The sequence below is a fragment of the Bacillus rossius genome, chromosome 5 (assembly GCF_032445375.1).
Source record: "Bacillus rossius redtenbacheri isolate Brsri chromosome 5, Brsri_v3, whole genome shotgun sequence".
Lineage (NCBI taxonomy): Eukaryota > Metazoa > Arthropoda > Insecta > Phasmatodea > Bacillidae > Bacillus > Bacillus rossius.
Genome location: NC_086333.1, coordinates 53,501,585 through 53,513,993, shown reverse-complemented (window position 1 = coordinate 53,513,993; position 12,409 = coordinate 53,501,585). Strand labels below are relative to the sequence as shown.

Genomic DNA, 12,409 nt, shown 5'->3' with positions numbered 1-12,409 from the left:
GTTTATGACACTGGCATTGCCAATCACAGAAATAAATGTAATATTATTAGACTTTAAATTGTTGTTCAATCACAAGCTATTTCTTGTCAGGACCACACAAATTCTAGGGGTTCAAATGACTCTCGTGTTGCAATTTTTAAATTCAGTAAATTGGACGTAATCTTAAACCCATTACATATAAGTTTATTTAAATAATGTTTTTGTTTCTTTTGGAAATTAATTAAATTTCAATGAAATAACCTATGTCTCGGTGATAGTCCTACCTACAGAAACACATAGAATATTTTTATTCGAACATACATCACATAATATAACAAGGCGAATAAGTTATTGCTGATTTTAAATGCAGCTAACCTACTATAACTAGCCGTCCACAGTATTTTACAAATTTTAAATGTAGCTAACCTAACTTAACCAACCATACCATGCGATTTTAAAGTATTTCAGAACCACAACAGAGCCTCCATTTTGAACAAATCGAAGTTTCAAAGAACAATAAACTCTCAAATCTTTATCGGAATTTGGTTCCGCCAAAAATGGAGGTGGCGAAATGATTCCGACAGTTGTGACATAATTCCGATGCATAATTCCGCTAGTGAGTGTTCAAGAATCTCTATCGAAATTAAGTGCTAGAGGAATTATTCCTACAGCGTCAAGAATAGGGCCCCTGAAATGGTTCGGAGTTCCATATAACCATTTCCATATGTTCCCACCGAGAGACTCATCATTAACAACGACTATATTCGATCATTGCTCGAACGTCGTCAATGTGTAAATTTTACTCTATGGTGTACTCTTTGAGTCAGATGTTTTTCCCTTGACAGTGACAGTGACGTCTTATTGTTGAAAAGCGAAGTAGTGTTTCTTAATTTTTTGAGCTGTATATGAACAAGTGAAATAGCTGTCTCGTTTGTTAATTCTGCGTTTGTAAAAGAAAGTTTTTCGCTATGGGGGCTGTGTTAGGACTATGTTCTGCAGCACAGGTACGTTGAACAAAAAACAGCAATCATGGCTTTCGTAAGAAAATGTCAATTGAATACCCAATGAATTAATTTTAACGACATTAATTTAAACGATTTTCAAAGAATTATTGTAAAATTCTTTTCAGTCATAAAAACATACAACGGTAACTTTCGTGCTCACATTAATATTTTCACAGCACGATTGGCGATTGGAATTATGTTTATTTATGGTAATCTATTAAGAGGCTACGCATAAGTCACAAAAAAAAGTTTTGAAAACGAAATTTTGAGTCATGCCAGTTGTGCCTGACAATTGCGAAATTGCGATAAGTATTTTACCTGAGACAGGTGTTATTTTTCAGTAGTTGGTAAATGTTTAAAATATCTACTGATAGGATCTAAGTGAGATAAACAAACGAATTAAAATGTTTGTAATTCTTAATTAGAAGCACTTTTCTTCAATAAATAAACAAAAAATTTCTAATGTTATTTATTTCCTGACATGTTTTTCAATCTTTCCCTAAGAGGGTGTTGTAAAATTCAAGTACCTAGTTTACCAGTAGCTTATCATTCCAGTTAATGCATATGTTAGGATTATATATTACTAATCTGTGATATAAAAATTTTTGGTTGGGGTTAGGTTAGATAGGTACATTATAAATGCTGTAAAATCATTGCAACAGTTACTAAGGAATTGCCAGTTTGAAATGTAGCTTATGTAATCGAACCTAACCAACTGATCTTATGATTTCAAAGTATTTTCATTTAGCTAACCCAACCTTACCAACAGATCACATTTATTCACAGTAATTTTAATTTTGCTACTGTAACCAAATCAAACTTTCACTATAGTTTATAGTATTTTTTAAAGTAATTAACCTTACATGCCATATAATGTCACTTCACTACCCATTAAAATTGTACCTAAACAACTGGTTTTCTACGTACTTGAAATATTACAATGCCCTTTTAGAGAATGTTTAAAAAAAAATGTATGAAATAAAAAAGCGGTAAATATGTAGTTGAGCGGTATTTGCGAAAAAAAATGTTAAAAATCCGAAAATACCTTTATTAGACGCTCTTCAACTTCCTCTTTTCATTAAAAGCGGCGGAGGTAAGAAATTCCAAATACTTTAGGAGATATTGAATTTTTAAATTTCATCATATGTAGTAGAGCGGTATTTGTGAAAAAAATAGTTAAAAAGTCCGAAAATACCTTTATTAGATGCTTTTCAACTTCCTCTTTTCATTTAAAGTGGCAGAGATAAGAAATTACAAATACTTTAGGAGATATCGCCGTTCTTATTTTGCATACAAGACCTGTGTTTATCATTCGACCTTCGCCATTTTTTTATTTTGCCCTGTGTTTGTGAATGTCTAATTAATGAAAATGGTCGATTAGGTCAGGTCAGTTACATTATAAATACTTTGAAACTAAGCGTACATTAGAAATAATATGAAATTATTTCAATGGTTCTTTAGTTTTAAAGTATTTATAATGTAACTGACCTGACCTAACAAACCGGGACAAAGAATGAACAAAAACAACTCACGTAAAAATTTTTTGTTACTTATTACTTGCGCAACAATAAAAAATAAGACTTTAAAATTAGAAACGTTAAAAACTCGCCTAAGTTGGAGGCGGTAATTAAATACCGTTTTAAACAATAAATGAAGTAAATAATCATGTATTGGTTAATTTGAATTCTGGCCTTTCACGAGCAATCACGTGACATCATTATCCAATAAAAAAATTGATGCTCGTAAACAAGAAACAATGGTGAAAGCCACATGAACGCACTGCTATAATTGGGATGAAATTTAAAAATTCGATATCTCCTAAAGTATGTATTTGGAATTTCTTATCTCCGCCGCTTTTAATGAAAAGAGGAAGTTGAAGACCATCTAATAAAGGTATTTTCGGATTTTTAACATTTTTTTCCGCAAATACCGCTCAACTAGCCTACATATGATGAAATTTAAAAATTTGATATCTCCTAAAGTATTTGGAATTTATTACCTCCGCTGCTTTTATTGAAAAGAGGAAGTTAAAGAGCATAGAATAAAAGTATTTTCGGATTTTTAACATTTTTTTTTCGGAAATACCGCCCAACTACATATTTAACAAAAAAGCAGTTGGTAAGTAATTTTTGTATACAGCATTTGTGATTAATGTTTTGTTACTTGCTGAAGGGAATATATAGAATTATTAGAAGGGATTTTTACATGTGAAGGATTATTTTGTAGGTTGGATTAATTATGTTTGAACATAGTAGACATGATATTTTAAATGATTTTGTGTGTTTTAATTATTTCACCATAGGTACTTTTAAATATGCTTGACCATAAAAAAAGAACCCTTTTGTATTATTTACAATGACTTAATATGTGCAAAAACCTAACCACCATAGGAAAATTAGGCTTTTGCAAGTGTATGTGATCCCTACTGACAAAAGTAAATGTTTTGGCTACTTGATTTAGCTACATTTTATATACATTAAAAACATCAAGGTAATTTATTTTTCATGCGAGTAATTTTTTGATGTGTGTACCAGAATAGTACGTTGATGTAATAATACTGCAGCTTTATGTTACATTTACCATACGTAATGCAAAGAAAACAAAAAAAAGGTAAATTGCCACAAAAAAACTGTTGATGGTTTCACATTGTCTGTTGTAAAATACCTTCTTTGTATTAATTCTGTATGATAAAAACATTAAATTTATTTATTTATCTCATTTTCAATCGGTAGCTACTTACTTTCAACACTTACCATTGCATTTGTTTTTTAATAAATAATATAACATGATTCAAGTACATATCACTTCATAAAACATTTAGTCTATAAACTAAGTAGGTACTGTTTTTAATATGCTGTGAATCAAATTAGGTGTGTACCAGAACGTGAACACGTTCTTTCACTCCTAGTTCATGTGCAGTGATTATTTTTTCAACTACAGGATTTCATAAATTCTCAGGTAACCCTGATAGGACTGTATCATGGTTGGAGTTAACTTTGAATTCAAATTGAAGTGAGAAATCAAGGCTGACAATTTAAACTGAAACCTATTTTGGATTGGAGTTAGCTAGGAGTGGCGAGATACAGAGCTAACTCTCGGTCTATTTTAAAAAGAGGATCAGATGGTTAGACAAGGTGTCCACATTCTAGAAACTAAATATAAATAAAAAGTGTGGGAATTTAAAATTTGTCTTGCACAGTCCGGGAATTTTAAAAATCCTGGAAAAGTCATGGAAAATACCCTGTGAAATTAATTTCAGGGTGATACGTCATGATCCGGTCAGCCATCACTCAATCACTGAGTTTTTTATTTTTTTTTTATTTTTTCAGATTGTGTTTTGGTGCGTAGTCATACACACCGTAAAATTATGTATGCAGGTTTTGTTTGAACCAGGAAAGTTATGGGGATGGTTGAAATTGGATTATCTCTAATAAATATATTTCCAAATAAATGAATTTTTTTTAAAAATTAGTTTGGTATTATGTAGTTTTGGCCATGGAAGGCCATAGATATTTTGCTAGAGATTTGTGTGGACCGGAGAGTAGGTGAGCGTGGCTGAACGAACCTGGTTTCGGAGCAGGGACGCGACGAGTGCCTAATCGCGCGTGTACATGTGTGGTTTTGCGCAGTTGGCGTGCTGCTGCGGCAGCGCGGCTTGCAGCCTGTGCTGCTCCGCCTGCCCGTCGTGCCGCAACTCCACCTCCACGCGGCTCATGTACGCCATCATGCTGCTCCTGGGCATGGTCGCGGCCTGCGTCACCCTGTCGCCCGGCCTGCAGGACGCCCTCAAGAAGGTGGGTCTCTCTCCTCCCTCTCCCTTCACAGATCCCCCCTTCTCCTTCCCCTCCACCTTCCCCTTCCCCTTCCCCTTCCCCTTCCCTCCGTGAGTGTCAAAGATACAGTGGATAAAAAGACTTCCGAGGTAAATTTTGGGCTATTTTTATACTAAACTTATTATGGATTAAATAATCTAGACTCGGTTATTAGTAACCTAGATGTGTCCTTTCTCCCCCCCCCCCCCCCTCTCCCCAACCCAACAACAAACAGCATTTACGGTGGGGGGGTAATTCAGACTTCCGGTGGCCCTGCTAGAAGTCAATCCTGTACCCACTTCTGCTTCTTCACCTGTCTTCTTCCGGCGAACTACCTTGGCTCAGTTCATTCTTTTTATTGGTAATTTCGTAGTGTACCTAATGACTTTTCAAGAAATTTTTTTAAAAATTTTGGATGGATATATATATATAGACACACAGTAGAACCTAGATTATCCGTGACCCGATTAACCGGGCATTCGGTTAACTGGGTCCTCAATTAAAAATTAAACTTTGGAGGGGGGGGGGGGGGGATCACCAAGCACATGAAGTGTAATTTATTTGGGAAGGGACAAGAAAGGAGTAAAACTAAAAACTATATATTTTTTTAAAGTAGAAATGAAGGGACAAAGAAACGGGCTAGAATTGTACGTGAGAAGTAATACTAGTCCAGGTTAAGCTGGATTAGAATACGGAACAACTGCCCTTCCTTCCTAGAATCGCTTCCTGCCCTTCGTGTCAGTAATACATGTACATTTGTTTTTTTATAAATTACTTACAATAATTTAGCTGTATTGTATAGCTATAACCTAAATACCTACATTTGATTCGATTATCCCTGATTTTTGCATATGTTATCTGACCTTCCCCCCATAACCCCAGTTAAAGAAGTTTCTACTGAATTTTTTTAACTATTAATATTTCTTTATTATTCTGCAAACAGGGCTGTCTGGAAAAGGGAAAAGGGGGGGGGGGGGGGGGCCTCTAACCCCGGGGCCCAATGGCCTTGACCTTGGCAGTCCAGCCCTGGTTTATTGATGTGAGTGAAAGCCGGCGACGAATGATGGGCTTCATGTGCTGAGACTTTGTGCCTCGGGATAGTCTTTGACCTAGACCTTGACATTGATCTTCGACCTTGTTCCGACTCACTCTGCGCGTTGCATCCCATCATGAAATATATTTTTATTAAAATTTGGTATATGATACTATACAATTGGAAAAAGATGCATTTGGACATCAAATTAGGGTAGTATCATTTAGTAATTTTTTTCTTTCAAACTGCAACCTTTCATTTGACTCTTAATAGTTGTTTTATTAGTATGTCCTGTGCATGGTTAAAATTAGATACTTGTTTCTTATTGAATTGGCTGCATTAATATGACAGGTTGAACTTTCAACCAGCAAGTGTTTAATTCCTTGCAGCTTTTTCATTGTTTAATTTTTATGAACTCATATCTAGTACAATGTAAATAAATGCATTATTAATGCACAAAACAATAGCCTACAAACAATATGGAATTTTGTGTAAAAAGGAAGCAAGAAAACATGATGTGTTGGAACTTTAAGTGAACAACTAGTTGTGCAACCACTGACTATTTGAACCTTTTGATTTTTACCACGTCATTAGCCACTGTCAAGCATTTTTAGTTCCTATCTTTCTCTAGAAAATTGCTTGATTTTAAACTAGTGGTTGACAAGTAGTTTGTTGTAACTGTTAGAACAAGTAAATTTGTCAGTATGAGATAAAAAAAAGATTTGCATATTTAATTTTAAGTTTTTGTTTCTTTTTGTGACTTATCTGTTGGTCTTTTGTTTTCATTGTCACTTGGTTTGATAATATAAAAGGATAATTTCACATAATTCCTTTAAATATATAATTTAATACACCTACATGGACTACACATAATGTTTTCTTATGGATATTTAGATTCTGGTTAACACCTGTCATTTTTGGGTAAATTCGTAGATATAAAACTATAAATACCAACTATTTTCAATATTATATTCATACTTTGTGCTTGAAATCTAAATTTAAAAAAAAAACTGAATTTAATGGTCATCTACACTTTATATAGTTTAATTGGAAGTCTTGTCTGTAGCCTTCTACAAAAAAAAACTTACATGTGTTTATTTCTTTGTTGTTTAATAAATTGTGTTATTATTAATATTTTTTATTTTTAGGTGCCATTTTGCTCGAACACGTCAGCGGTGCATATCTTTGACTGCAATTCTGCGGTGGGATACTTGGCTGTGTACCGGCTGTGTTTCGTGCTGACATGCTTCTTTGTGTTGATGGCTGTCATGATGATAGGTGTGAAATCTTCTAAGGACCCCAGAGCTGGTATTCAAAATGGGTTAGTATTAGTGATGGGTGGAATCCTTTTTAGTACCATGAATCTACCCCTGGAAATTGATTCTAGGTTTCAAGAGTCAAAAATAAAAAAAAATATGCAAGAAACGAAAAAAATATTAACTATTCCGTTGAAACATTCAATCATTTAAATGTTTGTTTCACTAACTTAGCAGAATCAAAATAATTTATAATTTTACTATAATAACATACCGAATTTACAATATCTTGGGGAATGGTAATAGACTAGCTATGATGAAAACTTAGACCTACTAAACCTTAGATTTGTCAGTTTTGAATATTTGAATTTATTTTTTCCTCTCATACTTCTTTCGACTCTTTTTCCTTTAATCTCAAATCTTAAAAATACTAGAAATTCGAGGGGTCAAGTGCTTGACTGGGTCCGTTCCTAATATTTACATCTTCAGAATATTAATTTTATTTTGTGTAAAAATGTGTCCTTGAAGGGATAAACAATCCTCAAACCATTTTAGCTGAAGGGTAACATAAACACAAATATTTCTTTGATAGCCTCTGTAGCAATTAATGTTGTAGTATTTTTTTGAGCAAACTGGTGCGGGTCAATTCTATTATTCGATACTGGATTCCTATTGGTTGAGAACCACAGAGGGGAAATGAATGACATCATGGAAATTGGCCAATGATAATAAATGTGAATGGTGGAACAAAGAAAATATAGTATGTAGTATTGGCAACAGCAAAAGACAAAATATCTCAGTGGAAAAAAAAAAGACAAATGAAGGTGTGAGTTTCGGAGCGATATAGTGGTCGGTTATACAAGGAGTGAATTAATAAGTAGAATTGAATATCATTATAATCACAATAATCATTAAGTAGGTAATAAGCAATTTATTGGATATGTGGGGTAGTGAGGAAAGTCATATTGATTTGAATTTGAATGATATAATGGTACAGTGTAGAGAGATAATGTGTGGTTGTGATTGTAGTAGTAACCAGGTAAATGCTTCATGTTTCACGATAACGAATAATTTAAAAGGTGGAATGGCAAATTGGTATAAATTCATAATCTGCAAGTGAAATAGTGACAGAAAATGATTATTGCCATAATGCTGAGGAAGGTGTTTTTTTATGGCTTTTAAATATTTGTGATGTGTAGTTTTATGTGGATTTCATTAGTTTGTTAGGTAAGAGGTATGTTGTAGGTCGGCTAGTAAACATTTTCCGCATATTTCAGTTGAGTAAATTATAACTGGAGCATATTGAAAAGGAGACTAAAACTCTACAAGGTCTAGTTCGTTTTGTGATAGTATTTTATTTGTATAAAATAAGAATTTTCGTGATATAATGAAATAGAAACTACACCCATCCAGTCGTCTATTTTGCAGTAACACGATTAAAATAATTACCATAAAAAATTTCTACATAATAATTTTATTGGTATCGTAAATTAGAAAATGGTCCCACCCAGTCTGTTTTATTTTGCGATACCGGTATTTGATTTTTTGTAAGTGAGGCATTTATTGTTTGCTGCCCAAAACCCCCATATTCTCCCACTTGTCCCGAAATTAAGTAAGTTTGGCAGTGACGTATGCGACGCCATATTGGTAACATCGTATGTATTGTTTTGGTATCAGAAAATAGAATAATCTCCAGAAGTGCTAGTGTTTGAATTTTGAATTTTTACTTTTAAACAATTTTCTTTAAATCTTTTTCCTCAAATATAAAATTTTTTTGTGTACTTTATATTTTACTATTTGATTGTATTTGAGAATTTGACTTGTCCATTCCTAGTTAGTATGCTTCATCAAATGTTTGCTTTTTAAACTGGTGGGTGATAATGTATGAATGATTATCACACTTTTTTTCCTTCAAATTTCAGATTCTGGGGTCTCAAGTATTTGCTTGTCATTGGAGGCATCATCGGTGCATTTTTCATTCCAGAAGGTTCTTTTGGAACAACGTGGATGTACTTCGGAATGATTGGTGGGTTCATGTTCATCATCATTCAGCTGATTCTGATTGTAGACTTTGCACACTCATGGGCTGAAAGATGGGTGGGCAATTATGAAGAAACTGAATCCAAAGGATGGTAAGTCAAATAAATATTTAAGCTATTCATAACTCATATGATCGACACTGTTTATTTGACTTGTATATTTCATATATACTTTCTTTTTTGTAGGTATGCTGCTTTGTTGATCTGCATGCTTCTGAACTACGCTCTCGCGATAACTGGGATTGTGTTGTTGTACGTCTATTTCACATTGGTAAGCTTTTATTGTTTATTTATGTAGATTTAAAATTTATATTTGTTCCAGAGTTGCACTACTGCTTTTGAATATTTTAAGTGCCACATCAGCCCATGATTATGATTAAAAATGCTTTTAAATTAAAATGATTATGCACATTAGCTTTCTATTCTATACCAGTCTGGACAAAATTTATTTGTCTGACAAACAGGTTAATGAAATCCCATGTACATTTGTGTGTTTGTGTATAGGTTTGTGTTTTTTGTTGTGTGTTTTGTGTTTGTGTAAAATATATAATATGTAAATTGTAAAGTATAAAATATCTTTGAATGCTTGCCGTTCCCTAACATTCAGTGTAATCATGTTAGGAACCGAAAGGAAAAAGAGTGTGTTTGATGTCTGTTCAGCCGGATGCCTGCTCCCTGAACAAGTTCTTCATCTCATTCAACTTGATCCTGTGCGTGATCGTGAGCATAATCTCGATCCTGCCGAGTGTGCAGGAGGGCCAGCCCCGGTCCGGGCTGCTGCAGTCATCTGTCGTCACGCTGTACGTCATCTACCTCACCTGGTCGTCCGTCTCCAGCCAGCCAGGTGGGTGCCAAAGTTTCCGCGGTCCAGAGAAACTCTGTCGGATGTCAGTCATCCAGCTGTCACATAGGTACATCAGAGACATTCATGCACATAACGCAAAGTGGTCACATGTACACGCGTTCGGGACTCGCCGAAAGGAAGCGATATCTAGGGACGAATTTACGTGTTGGATTGCAATAAAAACAAAATAACTCAGCAAAGTATGTAAATACATAGTGTAAGAATGAAATGCAAGGTAATGCACTATTTAACACCGAAATGTAACTAAAATTATTAAATTTATCAGCAATTTGAAAAAATTTGAACTCAAATAACAAATATTTTGTCTTTCAACATGGTAGATTCATTGCCAAAATGCATAAACTAAATGGATTGCTAATAATAAACATTTTACCCTGTTTTCTCGTATAATCGTTGCACATTTTATTCTAAAATGAAGTTTGAAAAGTAGGGGTGCGACGAATATGAGGAAAAAAATTTTTTGTTAGATAAAGTTATTCATAAAAAAAAAAACCATTCATGGAAAGTACGTTTATTTAAAAAAAGGCGGAGTATACAAGAGCACGCCAAACAATCTATATTAATAATTCCTTAAACAAAAACCTTTCTTCAACTTTAAATAGAAAAACCAAAACTCTAACGCGAACGCAAGCCACTTGAATCTGACGTGAACTAACGTGTCATAGTACACACTTACTACGAAAGAATGCGGGCTATCAAATGTAGTTAACTCGGCACCTGACAGAGAGCGCGCGTTGTATGCACTCGGCGAGATATCGATATTCGACTACGTGCGCGCGCTCTATACGGGAAGCAACATTACCAAACATGAATGATGCGCTGGCTACATTTTTACAAGCGGTATGCCGCGGCAACGCAAACAATCAGATAAAGGAAATAACATTTAAAAACGTTTATAAGAAAATTTACTTGTCAAACAACATTGTATTTCCGTTAATTAAATAAATAAGTGGTAATGACCGAAATTAAATTTTAGATTATACCTACACCGCGGTGACGCAGATGATCAGATAAAGGAAATAACGTTTAAAAACGTCTTTTTAAGAAAACTCACACGTCAAACAACTTCGTATTTCTCCGTTAATTTATTAAGTAAGTGGTAATGACCGAATAAATATTAGATTTCTACTTTAAAATACATCGTTTTATACAGAAAAGATACCTACACAAAGCGCTCGGCATCTACTAGCGGGACCAAAAACATCATGCGACGTTTATGCGAGAAGTTTTTTTATCCCAATTTTGACAGCCTAAAATATGGTTGCGGCGATTACGCGCGTTCGACCATTGTGCGATAAAACACGGTATTGATTGAACTTATATCTCTTATTAGTAATACATTTATACATTAATGACATTGGCAAATTTTTTTCAAATACACAAAAATTTGTTAGTTTATTTTAATTTTTCTTCTGTAGTTCTCTTCCAGATACGCTTATTACTAATAATTTTATTGTATAAGTGCAGCATGTATCAAAATAAGACTATTTTGGTGAAAAAGTATTAAGAAATATTTTATTTTTGTATGTGTTCAATAGGGCACTAGTTTTATGAATAGAGATAAAGTATAAATAAAAAATAAAATTACACAGATAACCCAGACATAAATATAAAACTATCATATTTGGTCCCTTGTTAAGATTAAAGCAATTGGTGCATTCAGGTTTTCAGTGTTTTAGTGGAATCCTGATTTTACATTACCGCTTTTAATGTTTTCCCGTTAATTGCACCATTTTATTCTGGTCCTGTTTTAACCTCATCTGTTTCTATGTAATAAATTCCCATTTATTACAACATACCTACAATCTGCTTTTCGCAATTTACACTATCTTTTTATGCTATACCTAAATAAATTGGTTATTCCCGTGTTTGTCATGTACATTGTACATATGAAGATAACACTTTTGTGTGAAATACAGAATTCAAAATGCTGTTGGAACACTAGCGCTGTTGTTCCTGGAGATTTCTATGTGTTCTTTCATTAAAAATGGTATTGACATGTTGTCAATATTGTCCTTATAATGGCATGCGACACTAGTGCTGCAGTTTTTAAAAGTCCTGTCTGTCCATCAGTAACTTATACTTACAGTTACTTATGTATGTATTGCTTATTTTTTATGTTTATAAAAATTTGTCTTTTCATGGGGTGATAATGGGGTAAGTATTAATTTACTTAAAAAAATTGTATCTCTGAAACTAAACATTTTTTATGTAATTTAAATGGTAAAAATGATAAACTAAAAATTATTGTTTTAATTAATTGCAAGATTCATCCCCTAAGGGGTGTAAAGGAATAATGTCAGAAGTAAAGAAAAAATGCATATTTCCGAATTTACTAGATTTAGGGGTTAGAAATTAAGACTGAACAAGCACATAGATTTACGAATTGTATTTTTTCAGTTTTTCCGGATCTCGTCTTTT

At 33.6% G+C, this 12,409-nt stretch overlaps 1 protein-coding gene across 2 annotated transcripts in view; it reads left to right on the top strand.

Moving 5' to 3' along the window:
- The first annotated feature begins 754 nt into the window (after positions 1-754).
- Positions 755-12,409, top strand: part of LOC134531804 (serine incorporator 1) — a 35,546-nt gene continuing 23,891 nt past the window's right edge. The window contains exons 1-6 of one of the 2 annotated variants that reach the window (XM_063367746.1): positions 755-983; positions 4,613-4,777; positions 6,977-7,149; positions 9,007-9,216; positions 9,310-9,394; positions 9,784-9,967. In XM_063367746.1, the coding sequence (XP_063223816.1) occupies positions 948-983; positions 4,613-4,777; positions 6,977-7,149; positions 9,007-9,216; positions 9,310-9,394; positions 9,784-9,967 (853 nt within the window). In that variant the 5' untranslated portion in view covers positions 755-947. The remainder of the gene's footprint in view (positions 984-4,612; positions 4,778-6,976; positions 7,150-9,006; positions 9,217-9,309; positions 9,395-9,783; positions 9,968-12,409) is intronic. The other variant, XM_063367745.1, reaches the window with a different exon arrangement.